The 18908-nt window shown below is 41.2% G+C and overlaps 1 protein-coding gene across 2 annotated transcripts in view; it reads right to left on the reverse strand.

The window, feature by feature from the left end:
• Window positions 1-17956, reverse strand: part of LOC148347009 (alpha-N-acetylgalactosaminide alpha-2,6-sialyltransferase 2-like) — a 29024-nt gene extending 11068 nt beyond the window's left edge. Inside the window, exons 1-4 of one of the 2 annotated variants that reach the window (XM_088323823.1) lie at window positions 17887-17956; window positions 4798-5048; window positions 1857-2046; window positions 1621-1786 (exon numbers count right to left, since the gene is read on the reverse strand). In XM_088323823.1, the coding sequence (XP_088179949.1) occupies window positions 1621-1786; window positions 1857-2046; window positions 4798-4925 (484 nt within the window). In that variant the 5' untranslated portion in view covers window positions 4926-5048; window positions 17887-17956. Of the gene's footprint in view, window positions 1-1620; window positions 1787-1856; window positions 2047-4797; window positions 5049-17747 lie in introns of both variants that reach the window. The other variant, XM_088323824.1, reaches the window with a different exon arrangement.
• Between the last annotated feature and the right edge of the window lie 952 nt (window positions 17957-18908).

Genomic DNA, 18908 nt, shown 5'->3' on the forward strand with positions numbered 1-18908 from the left:
GACTTAACTTAAAGCTAACAGCTAACCTCTAGAGCTGAATATGTGCTCAGTTAAGGACGACGAAAAGACAAAAATCAAAGTAATACTTTGCAGTGCATAATTTCCAATTTTTCAATATTTTCATAGAGCGACCGAATGCTAGCTTTTGATGGCAGTTAATAAAAACTAATACAGCTACCCACATATTCAGTGATTGTCACAAGCCAGAAACAGATCAAACTAATCAATCTTCCACATTTACTGGCCTAAAGGAGAATAAACTGGTACAACAATTTGATTGTGGCACTCCACAAGGACCTCACTTTGTGTATTATTTAAAGGTGTGCACCTTTAAATGTCAGGCATGAGATTAGGTTCAACAAAGGAGTGTTTCCTAACCTCACGTTTCAACTGCAAACAATGGGACAAAACAAATTAAACACCATTTATTGTGTGAAGTTGAACCCGCTTATCTAACATATTTGATTATGGCGCCTTGCAGGGAAATTTTACCAATGTCGTAATCAGTGTTGGGACTAACGCTTTACAAGGGAACACGTTCCAGGAACGCTATTAAGTCATGAGGATTGTAACGCGGTAATTATCTAATATTGTAACTCTACAGTCGTTACTACTTGGTGTGTTTTTTACTCCGCTACTTCATAAATGCGGATCATTAATTATAATGTTCTCTGAATGTTGAGTATCACTACGTTGTCACATAAATCCCTTGATCCTGTATAGATCATCTCTGAAGGGTGTTTATATTAACCGTATTTATTGGTTAAAAACACGCATTGAGTAAATCGCGCACCCCTAATTTTATTCATCAAAAATTGGTAAAAAATTCTGATTTACTTTTTCTCACCTCAAACTTAACATTGTAAGTAACTAATGTTGTTGAATAGGCCGTGATTGAAATCATTTATTGACAATAAAACAATAGCAACATAAAATTTACAATGTATTCAATGTAATTCAAAGTCAGATTCATTATTAGATACACCAGAGTTGTTTCCCACGTGGTGCCTTTTTTTTCCTTTTCTTACGCTTTCAAGACGACTCTCTGTTTTCTCCATTCCTCAACGTTTGTCCTTGGTACTGTGACTACATATACAGTGATAATGAGATTAAACTGAATGTGCAGATAATGGATGGATGGATATACCGTAAACATCTCTAACGTTAGGCTGACGTTAGCTAGCGTTAACTCTTGGCTGCATTGTATATCACATCACTAGATTTTGTACTTTCGTTATTGTACATGATTGATAGCTTTTGTCTAAGGAACTCTAGTTGAAGTGACGTTAACTTTTGGAGTTTAGCGTCTTTAACTTACCTGTTAATAACTAAGACGATAAATATTGGTAATGTTATGCACAAAGACTTAACGTAAATACTGTAGCACTAAACTAACGGAGAGGCGCTCCGGGTAACCTACAGATGGTAAAAAGGTTTGTCCTTGGAAAACATGCAGCTTAGACTTAGACTAGCTGAAGGCTTTTCGTCAACCTTATCAAAAATTAAATTTATATCACCCTCCTTTGTCTGAGTGAGTAAAGGAGAGGGAGGGCGACCTAGCCATAGGTCAATTGCACTTTGGCTCAATAAAGGTTTGGAAGAGGCGGTGTTGGTACTAACTTTGGTAATTGAGGTTCCCCCAGCCCATGGCACCCGCATATTGACTGAGGCGGCGGAACTCAGCGAGCGTGGCGTGTTTTGACCATTGCAGCACGGGAATGTTCCTTAGAAAGATTTTGGACACATCTGACTTGGGGAGGCGGCTTCGGATGCTGTCGGGGCAGTCCTGCAAACATGACATTGGACCTCATTTTGGCTGAATGAGGTGACGGCTCGAAATTTGGTCGCACACTTACGGCTCGCAGCGGGACGTCTTCACTGGCGTAGGAGTCGCCGATGAAGGAGGGCTCGGTGGGTTTCACAGGAAGTTTTTTGCGCGGAGTCGTGCGAGCGGACGGTGCCGTTGTCGTAGAGGTAGAAACGAAGCCTGGCGAAGTGCCGTTGGTCCTGTTGCCGTAAAGACGTGGCTCAGAGAATTGGAGTTCGCTGCAGGACAGAAAAATCATTGGTAACTGGTCTGCTGATGACATCATAAAGTCTTTTTTTTTTGTTTTTTAACTCAATGCCATAACGTATAAATACGTTTTCAGAAGCAGTGTGTCTGAGTGGCGGAACGTAGAAATATGATTTTTTTTTAATCATCATTAGGGATTTGGCGCAGCTCATTGGTAAGTATCAAGCCTCTGCAAATTATTTCAGTATGAGAAATCCTCTCTATATGGCAGGAATGGCGTTGATCAGATCTTTGCCACACATCAAGGATTTCCCCATTTCCTAGAGTTGCTTCCTTTTCCCGGTGAATTAGTGTGTGTAGGTGGCCCTATATATTGAGTAGGCACAGTGAAGCAATGCAGTGATAGTCAAGAAAATATGGATAAGTGCAGACAATTAACGCTTCAATCGATCTTTTTTTCTTTCTAAAAAAGATGACATTGTTGGGGTAGAGAGGGATGACGTTTGGTGCATGGTGACTGATATCGTGTGAACATGTTATCAGAAACATTGGGCGCCGGAAAATTCTTGCATCATTCATGCATCAGTTCAGTGTTCTTGCAATGAAATGTTAGTTTGCAAGCAAAGTGTTTTTGCTTTTATGGAAAACATTGTTTACATTTTTGAAGTATCAAAAATGCAAAAAAAAAAAAAAGAAGTTTTCTTGGAAACGAGTATTTTCAATAAACTTAGCAATGTTAAATGTTGTTTACTAAACAATGGGAAAAGCTGGAAATGTTATTTTTTTTACCCTATGCCTATATAGCTAAATAGTTTTCTGTAGGCCTTCAAAAATAAGTAGAAATGGCAAAAAATTTAGGGAAATGTCTGACGTTGAATGAGTTATTAACAAATATCACAAGCTCGTGCGTTTAAGAAATACTCAATTTTAGTTAGAAAGTCCCTCTTTCCTCCAAGGCCACAGGTAGCATTGCATTCAAAGAGATTCTTAAGTTTTAATTTTGGTGTTTTCCTCGTTGGCTGGAATCATAGCCACATTACAATATGTAAATACTGTTTTTTACAGACTAGAAGGCGCCCTTTTAAAAGGGAAATTGGCCAGATATTTGAAAGTGTGCCTTATAATCCAGTGCATGATTGAGCTAATCAACATAGATATATTTGTTGTAAAGAACGTGAAAATGATTTACTGTATTTTCCGCACTATAGGGCGCACCGGGTTATAGGGCGCACCCCCAAAAAATAGTTTTTGGTCCTATATCTTCCATAGATAAGGCGCACCGGATTATAAGGCGCTACAATGGGAACGTCGACAAAACAGTCAGATGATTCAGTCCAACTGATTACCCCCTTAACATTCCCAAAGCTTGCAAAGAAGCAAATACGTGTCGTAGACACGTGCGGATACGGTGTCCGTACGATGTCACTCAAATGCATCATTTCAAATATCATTAGGAAGGTTAAAGTCTTGGGATTCAAGAAATCCCAAACATTTCTAAGTTTCTATTTTCTTTTTCGCTCACAACTTTACTGTGCATATGACAATAAACACTTGGAATTGAGTTTAATTCACTCAACTCATCACAGCAAGATCGTTCTAAAACAAGATACCGGGAAAATATAAAGCCGCATAGCTCACCTAAGTTCTCACGTTCAATAATGATACGCAATCATGGTCTTCTTACAACCGTGAGTGAAGTAAATCCAGGAGAGTAAATTATTTGCAAATACAGACTAATAAAACATGTTTCTTTATGGTGTACTTTAGCAAGCTTGCTAAGCTTGCTACGCCATTGCTAAACTCTGCCAATTGCAGGGTTCTTTTTGGCCATCTGGCCAATCCGAGGCTCCGAATAACTTCAGCCAATAGCAATCGATTTAACGGATGATTGACACATCTTTTTCGGCCAATTGCGGGGTTTGTTCAGGCCCTCTAGCCAATCCGAGGCTCTGAATAACTTCAGCCAATAGCGATCGATTCAACGGATGATTGACACATCTTTTTCGGCCAATTGCAGGGTTTGTTTTGGCGCTCTAGCCAATCCGAATAACTTCAGCCAATAGTGATCGATTCAAATGATGATTGACACATTGGTTAGCCAATGAAACGCCGGTATATAAATCCCAGCATACACCGCGGACTACTCCACGTTTGGGGGAAAATCGAGTCGGCGGCTATTGCGTAAGTTGCGAGACCTTGTGATTCAATGTTGATCCATAAATAAGACGCACTGTATTATAAGGCGCATGGTCAGCTTTTGAAAAAAATTAAGACTTTTAGGTGCGCCTTATAGTGCGGAAAATACGGTACTTCAAGCAGAGTTGGGCACCCCGGTCCTAGAGAACTGCATGTCCTGCATGTTTTTGGAAGATTTTCTTTTTTCACTTGGGTGATACAAATAACCGCGATCATGTACAATCTCCTCCTACCTTGCTAACGTGTTGCTAACTCGAGTTGAAGAAGAAAAACCTCACAAAACATGGAGGACATGTGGCCTTCGAGGACCTGGTTGCCCACCTCTGCATTAAAAGTGACACTGAGTAACATTTGACCTCTAGATGTCGCTGCACGGTTTAGTGAAAAACGACCGCCAAAAACATGAGAAAAGATACAAATTATGGAGACTCAAAGTGACCAAACCTCAACAAAATGAAAGCAATAAAAGGAAGCTGACAGACAATTTGGAATTGTTTTTCAAGCATTCGTGGAAAGGCCCACTACTGATATAAATAAATAAATATTGTCTCAAGACCATGGTGATGATGTCATGTGGTGTGACTAACCTCCACGATGAACCAAAGTGGGCCCAGGACTGGGCCAGGGTGGTCTCTAGATTCCCGGACAGAAAGTAGACACACAATACAGAGACGGTGGTGACGGCGGCTAGCGCTAGCCGCTTCGGTGCTGACATCCCCACTAAGTGCGAGGGGTGGGTTCACTTTCACTCCGACAATGCTGGGGGCTCCACTGCCCCCTGCCCCCACCGAGGGCGCATCAGTTGGCGTCCTCTGGGTCTATCCAGGAAGTTGCGAATCTGATGGAAAGTTGAAAAGATACTATAGACTGGTTGCCATAAAGAAAAAGTGTCTTAGACCAGTAGTCCCCAACCTTTGCTGTACAACGGACCAGTATAATATCCGACAATATTCTCGCGGCCAGTCCCAATAATAACATTAGTATTTTGTAAGATTTTGAATACGTTTCCCCCAAAAGGAAACAAATGTGAACGGGCATAGGGTAGGCTTTTAAAACTTTCAACTTCAGCCTACTCCTTTTAAGTCTTATTTTTGAATTGTACAGCTGTTTTTGAGCAAAAAAATTTTTTTTTGGTAAATAAGTTGATGGTTTTTTTTTGCTGTGCCAAAATAAAAAGCCACCAACAAACACAAACAAAGCTAATCCAAACAAATACTTTCCCTTTCAGCTGCCAAAAGCCGCTCGATTCTCCTGATCATAACGTCCGTTATCTATTTCCTGTTTTGTCAAATAGACTTCCTGTTGCCTGGGCACAAGTATGGGGCCTCACCACAAGAATGGTTGCTGCAGATTAGGGTAGGGCGATACTGGGAATTTTAGTATTAGTCCAATCCAAGTAAATACATGGTAGTATCCATTAACCGATCCAATACTTTTTGCTCAAAAGTCCCATAGTCATTGAATAATTGAAATCAGAATTTACTTCTGAGGACCATGGGGGAAATACAACCCCCCATTTTCGACCCCAGCCGTCACCTCAACTGCAATACACACAAGTGCTCACATGGTGGGATGGGTAACTTCACGGTTAAGGGTATGTCTCAACAGTCTGGGACCTAGTGAGGCTAGGAACGGGGTTAGTTTGTGTCCCCTAAGTATTGGCGTGACTACTGGGGTGAAAGGCAGTTGGGGCCGGTGGGGGCCTGGGGGAGTTGGCTGGTCCAGTGGCGTTCCGCTGGGCTGTGGGGGGTTTGATCTTGGTCGTCCTGGTGGCATTGATCATGGCTCTGGGGCCGGTTCTCTGGCGGGTGATTCTGCCAGGGCTGGGTTTGGCATGCCTGGGTGCTACCGGAGACTAATGGAGTTGGTTAGGTGGGGGTATACTGCCATGTTAGGCCCTACACCCTTTTTTAATATGATGTGGAGTATTATTGCATGTTCAACTCTACCATGACATACCATGATTTGTGAAAATAATCCCCTTAAAGATTGTTCAGATGGTACTGGTATTCAATGGCTAACAATCTGCCTATGCTGATTTCATTCTCCCTTTAGTTTTTTTTCGTGGTTTTCAGAAAATAGGCACTGGCCTCGGTGAAACTACATCTAGTGAAGGAAATTGAGCTGGGAAGACCATCTGCTTGTCAGACCCAAAAACCTCAGCCAGCAAGAACCCCTACCCCTAGTTCTTTGGCGCTTTCAGTTTCAAAATGCTGAGTTGATGGTATCAGGTATCACATTGCTACATCTACTAATCACATCTATGGGTTCCCTGTCTGCTTAAATCAGATGGAGTCACAGATGCGCATGCATGGTCGGAGTATTATGAGAGATATACTGAAGAGCACAAATACATTCACATAAAAGGAGCAATGATGCTATAATCTATTATCTCAGATCAGATACACTGACCTAAAAATATAAATATAAATAAATAATATAAAATGAGAAAAAATAATAATTAAATCTTCCCCTTGAGTTATTTTATAATTACGATACCCAAAGCACAAAGATTTTAGGCACTAAAAATGTTTATTTTTTTCATTGAATAAATAAAAAATAAAAGAGTATTATTTCTATTAGAACTGTTAAAGAAAAAAGCCAAGAAAGTTCAACCCAAAAAAGCAGCAATGTAACAAAAACACAAATACTGTATAAGAACTAGAGAACTAAAATACGTTTCATTGCACAACATTGTGAAAACAAAGTCAGAAATGCAAATAAAGTGTCAATTGTCTCATTGTCTCTGTTGTCATAATGACGACCAATTTACAGGTTTTGTCCAGGAACAGCTTCATGTTTACATTTTTGTTTGCAGCTTGTAGCTCTCTACAAAGCTTTTTCGTGTGTTTATGTCAATTTGTGGTGTTGCCATAGTAGCAGACCCTTTATCACACAAATTACACTCGTTATTGTCCTGTTCTGTAGTTGGGGAAAAAAAAAGTCCACACCGTGCTGCGTTGTCATTTTTTTCTTCTCGTAGGGATGTGAGCATGGTTTTGGCACTGTCTTCTGCCTGGCAGGCATGATGAAGCAGCCTGCCAGGTAGGGAAAGACCCTAGAAATGTGCCTGTCAGTCACCAACCCAGGCATAGACTTAGAGATTGGCTGAGGGTGCTGGTGAAAGAGTATCAGAATATCCTTTATCATTATTATTGTGTTTTATAACGAAATTACAGTTGTACTCCAGTTGGCAAAATATACAGTTATAAAGACTAATAAATAGAAAAATATAATATAAACTGTAACAAAGTCAACATGACAACTAAAATACTATCCATTTGCACAATATTTTGGAAATGAAGTTTCAATGTAAATAAAGTAAACAATAGAAAAACATCATAGAGTATGAAAAAAATATTTTCTCTGCAACAACTGCTTAAACCAGGAAATTGCACTTAAAATCTGGGACATTTCACTTAAGACCGGGGTATTGCACTTTGAACTGGGACATTGCGCTTAAAACTAGGCTGTGCTATCTACAAAGAGAAGCATTGCTTTTAGGAAATTGGTGGAGGAGTGAAGTATTAAATCCCAGGACAAAAGTATCGATCTGATCCAAGCACTAGCTCAGTATATTATCGATAAATGGATTTATTTGCCCGCCCCTACTGCAGATATAGCAGTTGTGGTCATGAGCACACACCCACACACAACAGGAAGAAAAAACTGAAGAAAATGTTACTTAGTCACAATGGAACTTAAATAGCGTCATACCATCAATGATTAAAAGATTTTACAACCTGCCTGGAAATAATTTGCAGAATTCGAAAGGGCCACTGAAACAAAGCCAACAAGTTTCACCCAAGGGAGGGAGTATTAATCCAAATATCGATATTTTAAAAACTGAGTATTTGGTTCGGACTGATACAACCGTCTTGGGATCGATACGCTTTTCCGATTTTAACTATAGCTATAATAATGTTGTTGGTGTGTTGTAAGATGAGACATACGTTATAACTTTCAAATTCATTCCAATTGTGGTTTTACTTTATTGGCACTTATTTTCAAAATATTGTGTAAGGAAAAGTATTATATTTTGTGGACTATAAGGCACACCTGATTATAAGACACAAAAGAAAAATACACCCTTGTGAAATAATTTTTCGTATTTGAAAGGTACATTCAACTACAAGTAGGGTTCGTACACCCAGTGTTGGGGTCATTTTTGCGCAGACTGCTTTTTTAAAAAAAAAATTCATTTAATGCATGGTCCAGAGTCAGACTGCTGAGAAACACGGCAACCATTTTCAGTATTTACAAATACTGCATCCACAATTCAAGCACTTTCACACCTTGAAAACACAATGTTAAAATTCAGGCATTCTCAAGGATTTCAACCACACGTACGAACCTTGTATAAGGCGCATGAGATTGAAGCAGAAGACAAATAATGTAATTCACGGGGAATCTGGTTTCACAACTAAAATGGATCGAATCATTCATAAATAGTTACCGTACGTTGAAGGATTTTGTAATAATCGTGCATTGCCGAATTTACTCTAGAAAGATGCACTGGATTATGAGGCACACTTTCACGTCTCTGGCAAATTTGGGGCTTTTGGGTGCAGCTTAATTCAGAAACTATGGTATCTCAGTCGTCTTGTTGAGATTGTTATACAGTATTTGAATATTTGTTACATGGCTGCTTTTTGATTTTACTTTATTTTCTTCAGTAACTGTTGTTGAAGTATTTTCATTCTTATACTGTTAAAGGCTTTTCTATCGTATCGTTCACACCAGTGTTTCTCAACTGGTAGGTTGGGAACCAAAAGCGGACCAATTTTTGGTGGCCTTTGCCTTGGTAAAATGCTACAAGAAAAAAACAGAGGGTCAATTACTCTCCTTAAGAGTGAATGGCGATAATGCTCTACCTCTTCTTCCTGTTCAGTCAAATTGAGTCTCATCTCATTTTATCATGATTTTGTTGGTTTTATTTCCTTTTTCTGCCCGTAATGGGTCTCAAGAAAGTTAGTAATAAGGACAAGGAGAAGTGGGAAACAGTGACAACAAAGATAGAGTAGAAGTAGGAAACGATTGCGAAATACGAAAACGAGTGTTTTGCTATAGGAATGCTGCTGGATAATACAGTAAATGGTATAAAAATGTTATATGTTTAGCCTTTTACCAGCCTATTAATTTATTCAACATTTGCCTAACATGCAAAAGGTCCCCGGTTCGAAACATGTGTTTCTCGGGATGCACCTGTTGCGAAACATGGCAACAATATCAAGGATTTACAAGTACTTCACCCAAATTTCAAGCACCTTTCAAACCTAGAAAACACAACATTAAAACTCAAGCAGTTACAATGAGTTCACACACCTGAACAAACCCTGTATAAACTAACTAAAGAGGGTAGGGGTTTAATTATTCAATGAATAAGAGAATTCCAATCGGTATCGATTGATACTGCTCAGTATTACTGGGATCGGATCGATACCAAAGATCCTAGTACCTCCCTCCTAGTGTCAACTTCCCCATTTGTTTGTGCCTCAACACGATAGTCACAAAGTGAAATATGGCCTCCCCCCTGCATTCTCTCAAGCACATAAAAATTCCTGTGTGCTTTGTATAGACTTTGCGTGTTGGCGATACAATACTACGGTATGTTTTTGTACTGTGTTTATTAGATACGGGCTTGCAGTGATGCTAAAAGCGGAAGCAAATTCAATTCATGATAACAATAGAGATGAAGCGTGTGAATATGAAGAAATGCTAAGAAGGCAGAGGAATCACTACCCTTGATAAGAAGTATCGCCTTAGCACCAGGAGGCATTGGGGTGGGGGAGGCGAGGCATGAGAATGTTCAGAACATTTACCAAGGATAAGGTAAAACAGTGGTGGGCAACTATTTGGAGTCGGGGGCCACATTGGGTTAAAACTGTGGCCAAGGACCCAATCATGGGGACCTATCCATTTTTTTCATTTATGGATAGATACACATGCAGACATCGACATGCTAAATGTATTTATATTTGTGTTTTAACAGATTAGTTCCATCAAATTGGTTTTGAAACCCTGACAATTAAAGGAAAATGATATACAAAGTCCCTAAAGCACTAAATTGACATTTTGTTTTAGTATTACATTATTTACTTATTTATTTTTTTCAAAAGTTTTTTTGAAGAATTTCTGCAGCTGGAATTTTGGAGTATTTTTGCAGGAGAAATTTGTACTATTTCCATAGTAGTATATCTGTAGTGCTCCCATATCATTTTTGTAGTACATACATTGTATTACTGTAGTAATTCTGTTGTAATCTTTCAGTAGTAGAGTTTTTATAGTATTTTTGTATTGTAGTATTTCTGCGGTGGGATTTTTTTTTCAAGTATTTCCACAAAAAGACAATGGGACGAAGTTGGTGCCCAAATAAACACATATTTTAAACTGTCACGACCAGAACAGAAGGAGGACTCTGATGCTTAACATTACTCACAAGTTTATTGAAATATAGAGGAAAAGCAGCGCCAGCAATCCGGTACTCACTGGACGCGGGAAGCAAGCGGGAGATCGTAGCGTAGACGGAAAAACAGGTCGCTAGCTGGGACGACAGATCAGAAATTGGTCAGGGTCGTAGCAAGAGACAAACGGGGAAATCAGTAACGGAAGAGTGGAAAACGGGTGACTAAGATGATTGATCAAGGAAACGTTTTCACAAAAATAATAATAAATAAAATGATTCACCGTCCTACATAAACATGTCAAGTCAAGTCATTTTTATTTGTATAGCCCTTAATCACAAAGAGTCTCAAAGGGCTTCACAGGTTGCCAAAAGAAGGTAGCAGTCAGTTGAAGCAGAATGTTTTGATTTACCGGCCCTAGTGCATTCTTTCCTGCAGGGAGCTGGCTAAAAATGGCTTTTGTGGGAGAGTTCCCCGGCAAAAAATATTGCTGTCACAAAATAAACACAGTCGTTTCACAATTTTAATACTTTTGGCTTTTGGAGAAACATTCTGTGAACTGATGAGTTAAAAATTGATCTTTTTGGCAGGTAATTCATACAGTTACATCTGGGGTCACATTGGCCCAGCATTCGACAAAAAGAAGTAACGAGTCGGGGGCTGCTTGGCTGCCTCAAGACCAGGACAACTTACTGTGGTTGAAAAATAATGAATTCTAGTGTTTACCAGAAGATCCCGAAGGAGAACCAAAGGACTATCGATTTTACCTGAGGAAACACTGGAAGGTTTTGTCTTGGTTGATACTTTGACTTTAATAAACAGAGCTCTGGTGCTACTGGATCTCTGTGATGCCTTTGACACAGATTGATTGATTGATTATTGCTCCAGCGAAGGTCGGGGGGTCCCGTCCCTGTGCGTTGAGCCGACCAGATGAACCAGGTTTTACCAATGCTGGCGGTCTTGTGCCAGCTGTTCTGCATCCTCTACAGCAACTCCGTGTTGTTGGAGGTCGCCCGCAACGACGTCGAGCCATCGAGTGCGGGGTTTCCCCTCGTGGTCGTCTCCAGCCTGCAGCCTTTGGGTCAAACTGGAGAATGGCTCGTGTCGGATGGTCTGGTGGTAGACGAAGGACATGGCCAAACCAGCGGGTGCGGCGTTGTGCGACCAAGGAAGATGCTCGGGGCTGGCACGTGCGGGCTCTGAGCTCTTTATTGGAGACTCGCTGGGGCCACCTGATGTTCTCGATGGTTCTGAGAGCCCTGCTATCAAAACCGTCGATTCTTGTGGCCAGGGTGTCGTTCAGGGGCCATGTTTCTGAGCCATAAAGCAGGATCAGGTTGTAAATGCGGAGCTTCGTCTTGCGTGCGATGGTCTGGTGCCGCCAGAGTGGTTTCCAGAGAGACTGCAGAGCAGATGCTGCCAGGGCTCTTCTGCGGAGAATCTCTGGTTTTAGGTCCCCATTGTCTGTCACCATGGACCCCAGATACACAAAGCTCTTGACAGGCTCTACGATGTCGCTACCAATTTGGATGGGAGGTGGATCTGGTCCATCACCGACATACATGAACTTGGTTTTCGTCCAACTCACTTGGAGGCCAAGCCGCGCTGCCTCTTCGCTGTAAATGCCCAGAGCGTCTCTCAGCTGGCTGTAGGAAGTGCTGAGCATGATGGTGTCGTCAGCATACTCCAGGTCAGTCAGGTGGTAGTTGCCGAAAGACACTCCGGGGATGCGCTCACTAACCCTGAACATCAGATGGTCGATGATGCAATTAAAAAGGTCGGGAGCAGCCACGCAGCCTTGACAAACGAGGCTGGAGATAGTAAACCAGTCGGAGTCAATGCCGTTGATACGGACACAGCTCTCTGCGTTGCTGTAGTGCAGCTTGAACAGGGCTATGATCTTGGGTGGTGCTCCGAGAGCTTGGAGGATGTTCCACAGTGAAGAGTGGCAGACAGTGTCAAAGGCGGCCTTCAGATCAATGAATCCGATATATAGATGGCGATCTTTACGGAATTCACGGGTCTTCTCTATCAGCAAACGGACGGCAGAGATATGGTCCGTTGTGGAGCGGTTGGGCATAAAGCCAGCCTGCTGGGGACGGCGGCAGCTTCTGATTGCTGGAAGGGCACGGGTGAGCAAGATCCTGGTAAAGACCTTGCCCGGGATGGAGAGTAAAGTTATACCTCGGTGGTTTCCACAGACAAGCCTGTCACCCTTGCATTTCCAGAATGGCATGATGACTCCTCTGGTCCAGTCGGTGGGCAGCTGCTCCGATTCCCACACCTGGTTGAATAGGCAGGTAAGCCACTCCACCATGCCATCACCGCCGGCCTTGAGCATCTCGCCGGTAATGGCACAGTAGATCGCCAAATATTATTATCTAAACTCAGAAACTTTTTTGGGGCATCTCTTGTACAGTTTTATACTTATTTTATTTCTACCTCACAGACTGACATTTTTAAGCAAGTATGGATGCATGTTCCTTTAGAGCCCAAAATTTACATGTGGGATTCCCCAAGGTTCAATTTTAGGCCCGGTACTTTTTAATCTGTATATGCTTTCCCTTGAGGATGTCATCAGGAGACACAGAGTCAACTTCCATAGTTACGCTGGTGACACCCAGCTCTACATTGCCATGTACCCTGATAACCTAAGTCCTATAGACTTTCAAGCATTCACAAGCAGTTCACCCGAAATTCACGGACTTACCAAACCTTGAAACCAAAGAATTAAATTCAAAAAATTCTAAGGATTTCAAGCACCCTGACGAACCTTGGTTCAAAATGACGGTAATAAGAAGCTTACATTTTCAGTTGCAGGAAGTTCTTCCCATTGCAATTTACCTTGATAAATGGACTATGATAAATGTCCTTATTTGATGCATAATCCTTTAACTAATACACATATCACAGTGCCCATTTTAGGTGTAGCACCTGTCTCTTGGGTGCACCCCGTATGGGGCAATGAAGCTTCATAGGACAATGACATACCAACTAATGCCAGCTGCCGTTAATAACGAGGGGAGGAATGTAATGACAACGCTGAGTGACCAGAGATTAGTGTTTGCAGCATCTTAAGCAGACTTGTTAATGAAACAGGACAACATTATCAAGCACTTCTCAATCATTGAAACCACAACATTCAAGCTCAAGCATTTTGAAGGATTTCAAGCACCCATGTAAACCCTGTTGTATGTATTTAAAATTCAAAAACGGGTCAGTGGCAACCATAACACAAGAATATGGTGAACAGACACGTGCAAAGGAGCTAGGGAGTTAAAACTGGTCAATTTCGCAGATGGCATAAGTATACATATATTTGACATATAACGTACAGTGCATCCGGAAAGTATTCACAGCGCTTCACTTTTTCCACATTTTGTTATGTTACAGACTCATTCCAAATTGTGTTAATTTAATCTCTTATCTCAAAATTCTACACAAAATACTCCATTATGACAATGTGAATTTTTTTTTAAACTTTTTTTTAATTTATTAAAAATAGAAAACTAAGAAATCACATTTACATAAGTATTCACAGCCTTTGCCATGAAGCTCAAAATTGTAGGTGCATCTTTTTTTCACTGATCATCCTTGAGATCTTTCTACAGCTTAATTGGAGTCCACCTGCAGTAAATTCAGTTGATTTGACATGGTTTGGAAAGGTACACACCTGTCTATATAAAGGTCCCACAGTTGAGTGTGCATGTCAGAGCACAAACACCAAGCATGAAGTCAAAAGAACTGTCTGAAGACCTGCGAGACAGGGTTGTCTTGAGGCACAAATCTGGGGAAGTATACAGAACATTTTTGCTGCTTTGAAGGTCCCAATGAGCACAGTGGCCTCCATTATCCGTAAATAGAAGACATTTGGAACCACCGGGACTCTTCCTAGAGCTGGCCGGCCTTCTAAACTGAGCGATCGGGGAAGAAGGGCCTTAGTCAGGGAGGTGACCAAGAACCCGATGGTCACTCTGTCAGAGCTCCAGCGTTCCTCTGTGGAGAGAGGAGAGCCTTCCAGAAGGACAACCATCTCTGCAGCAATCCACCAATCAGGCCTGTATGGTAGAGTGGCCAGACGAAAGCCACTCCTTAGTAAAAGGAACATGGAAGCCTGTCTGGAATTTGCCAAAAAGCACCTGAATGACTCTCAGACCATGAGAAACAAAATTCTCTGGTCTGATGAGACAAAGATTGAACTCTTTGGTGTGAATGCCAGGCGCCATGTTTGGAGGAAACCAGGCACCGCTCATCACCAGGCCAATACCATCCCTACAGTGAAGCATGGTGGTGGCAGCATTATGCTGTGGGGATGTTTTCAGCAGCAGGAACTGGCAGACTAGTCAGAATAGAAGGAAAAATGAATGCAGCAATATATAGAGATATCCTGGATAAAAACCCGCTCCAGAGCGCTCTTAACCTCAGGCTGGGGCGAAGGTTCATTTTTCAGCAGGACATCGACCCAAAGCACACAGCCAAAATCTCAAAAGATTGGCTTCAGAACCACTCCGTAAATGTTCTGGAGTGGCCCAGCCAGAGTCCAGACTTGAATCCGATCGAACATCTCTGGAGAGATCTGAAAATGGCTGTGCACAAACGTCTCCCATCCAACCTGATTGAGCTTGAGACTTATTGCAAAGAAGAATGGGCAAAACTGCCTAAAGATAGGTGTGCTAAACTTGTGGGATCATATTCAAAAATACTTGAGGCTGTATTTGCTGCCAAAGGTGGATCAACAAAGTATTAAGCAAAGGCTGTGAATACTTATGTAAATGTGATTTCTTAGTTTTCTATTTTTAATAAATTCAAAAAAAGTAAAAAAAAAAAAAACTTTTTCACATTGTCATAATGGAGTATTTTGTGAAGAATTTTGAGATAAGAGATTAAATTAATACAATTTGGAATGAGGCTGTAACATAACAAAATGTGGAAAAAGTGAAGCGCTGTGAATACTTTTAGGATACACTGTATATTTTGTTAAACTATTCAAAAAGTGCGAACCGTTATGAAGAAGGAAGTGATAAAGATGGAATTAGAATTTGACTGAAAACAAATTATAATTATCACATGAGCAAAACTAAGTGTATGTGATTTGGCAAAGCCGCTGTGAAAAGGGTACAGATTGAAAATGATGTGGTTGAAATTGAAAGGGTGCATGAAAATAAATTCATTGGAGTTACAGTTGATGATAGGCTGAGTTGAAAACATCACAACAAAGACGTACAGTTCAAAGTTTCAAAAAGCATGGCAGTCATTAGCAAGGTAAAACAACTACCTGTTCTTAAGTCACACTTTGCACACTTGACTGTTCACTTGTCTTGCCATACTTCATTACCAAAACCCCATCTTGCCATCACATCACCCCTGTCCTTCAGCAACTCGACTGACAGCTAATCAACCATAGAATACCATAGAACTATAGAATCAAATACAAAATCCTCCTCCACACCGACATGGCAATTCATAACCTTGCCCCTCCCTCTTTAGACTTCCTTCACACTGCCACGCCATCCCGCACCCTCGGATCATCTTCCTCCCTGCATCTCCCTATACCCCCTGCCCGCCTCAGCTCCATGGGGAGCAGAGCTTTCAGCCGCTCTGCCCCCCAGCTCTGGAACTCATCGAAATTCTGCGACCCTGTCCACCTTCAAATCCAGACATAGAACTTACCTCTTCAGACTTGCCTTTTCTTTTCTTGCCTCACATACCGCCTGTTTTTAACTTGAATGTGTTTTATTTGCTAGTTATTACTCTTCCTTTATTGAAATGTCCTACTTATATGTACATGATTTATGTGTCCGCCCTGTCTATTTATGTGTCGTATTGTCTACTTGTGTGTCTTAGTGTAGTGTGCCCTAGCATAGTTTTTTTTAATCTTTTAGACATTTGGGAGAGTAACGTAATTTCAATTCTCTTTTTATGCTGCTGGCGCCACAGTGGTTAGTGCTTGTGCGGCACAGTTCTGAGGTCATGAGATCGAACCTCCTGTGTGGAGTTTGCATGTTCTCCCCATGCTTGCGTGTGTTTCCTCCAGGCACTCTGGTTTCCTCCCACATTCCAAAAACATGCAAGTCAGGTTAATTGATCGGTCCAAATTGTCCTGAGGTGTGAATGAGCGAGCCAATTGTCAGTCTTTGTGTGCCATGTGACAGGATGCCCGAGGAGAGCTGGGATGGGCTCCAGCACCCCCGCGACCCTACTGAGGATAAGCGGTGCAGATAATGGATGGATGGACCTTTGTGCTGCAGAATTGACATTAAAGTTGACTTTGATATGGTACAGTATTGAGAGTCACAGAGGCCTAGATGTACAAGTATGTATGTACTGAAGGTAGGTTATTGTGTGTGTAATTGAGTGCATGCGAAATAGACGCGCACACACTAATTATATGTGTGTGTGTGTAAGAGTTATTATGCATGTATGTCGCCTGTGTATATGTATAAACTGTAATGTAATGCCCCTCGACGTGATCAACGATGCACTCAGTCGCTGATATGTCTTGTTGCCATTTTAATTTAAAAAACGTATATAAGGCCGTATAAACATTCACACAAGAGCTACAGTTGGTCGAACTCACACCGTTCACGTGCACGGACGGACTTCAAAAGGACATAACGTCTGCAATTGTCGCACCCCCCTCACGACAAGTCCTTTCTTAATGGGACCCTGCGTTTTCACAAACAACAGCAACAAAAGTAACAGGCATTACAGTATGTCGGTGTATATATGTACTTATATATTTTGATTTTTGTAAAGAAGAGAGAGCTAATTTGCTATTCTTCTGCTCACTTCTTCCTGAATATGTATTTTTTTCTCTCTTGTTTTTCTAGTTGATGTAGCTTCCTGATTTTCTTCTCTTTTTCAACATATTTCTGTTTTGGGAAATTGACAACAATCAGGAAGCCTCGCCTCAGAATAAAAGACAAAAACAATTTTCTTCTGTAATCGAATAGATTTATCTTGTCGTGAGGCAAAATGGACGGGAACAAGAATACACCTAACGGGCATCTGCTGAATTATACACAAAACGAAAATCTCAAAATTCAACTTCTTCAGTTTTGATAACGATTTGAACCTGCTCATAAGCAAAATTCCAAGCGGAGAATTGGTGAGACAGGAAAGGGATAACTCACCCTAAATCCAAGATTCGATTAAAAGAGAAGTCAAAGACAAATAGTCAAAGTTCCAGAAGGTAAATCTGATGTTTCGACATGAATTGAGGGTAGAATGGGGTTCAAGTGCTGATGCTTGAGGGGTTTAAAAGGGTCTCACCTGATTTCGCGTGAGTCGAGTTTTCCTTCGAGGACTTTTGAAGTTACTTGGAGACACTCGGCGACGTACAGCTGCTGGGGCGACCGTAATGATGTGACGTTCGCGAACAAAAAGGCTCAATCAGGTGGGTCTTGGACGTGAGCGGGAGCTGGCTCTTTGTTGGGGGTGGGGGGCGAGGGGGCGGCTCCTGTCGTTTGGAATGCGCTTTCTCTCTCTTTAATTTTTTCTCTCCTTGTTTCTCACTGACTCTTTCGCTTTTTTTCTTCTCTTTCTCTCTTTTTCTCTCTCTCTCTCTCTTGTCATTTTGCTCTCTCTGTCTATTGCCTTTTCTGTCTTTTTCTCTCCATTTCACTCCCTTTTGCTTTCTTTCTTTCCCTCTCTCTTTCTCCATCACTCATTCTCTCTATCTGTCTCCGTTGCTTTCCTCTCTCTCTTTTTGTCTCTTTCTCCATCACTCATTCTCTCTCAGTGTCTGTTGGTATTTCTCTCTCTTTTTGTTTCTCTCTCTCTCTCTCTCTCTTTCTTTCTCCCTCTCAATTTCTCTCTTTCTCCCTCTCTCTTTCTCTGTGCTTCTTTCTCTCTATTTTTGTCCCTCTCTTGTTCTCTCGCTCTTTCTCTCTTTACTCTCTTTCGCTCTTATTAGTTTTTTCTTTTTTCTCCTTCTCTCTGTCCCTCTTCCTCAATCTCTCTCTCTCTCACTCTTTCTCTCTATTTTTTCTTTCAATTGTTCTCTCACTCTTTCTCTCTTTTCTCTCCCTTGCTCTTGTTTTTTCTTTCTTCTGTTTCTTTCTCTCTCTTTCTCTCTTTTATCTCTCTTGCTCTTATTTTTTCTTTCTTCTCTTTCTTTCTTTCTCTCCCTTCTTTATGTTTCACTCTCTATCTTTCTTCCTTTATCTCTCTCTTTTGCTCTCTCCCTCACTCTTTCTCTCACTTGTTCTCATCACTCTTGTTCTCTTGCTCATTATTTCTTTATTTGCCTCTCTCTCTCTCTTGCTCTGTCTGTTTCTGACTTTCTTTCTGTT

Source organism: Urocampus carinirostris, chromosome 19 (assembly GCF_059441175.1).
Source record: "Urocampus carinirostris isolate Australia breed hairy pipefish chromosome 19, RoL_Ucar_1.0, whole genome shotgun sequence".
NCBI classification, from domain to species: domain Eukaryota; kingdom Metazoa; phylum Chordata; class Actinopteri; order Syngnathiformes; family Syngnathidae; genus Urocampus; species Urocampus carinirostris.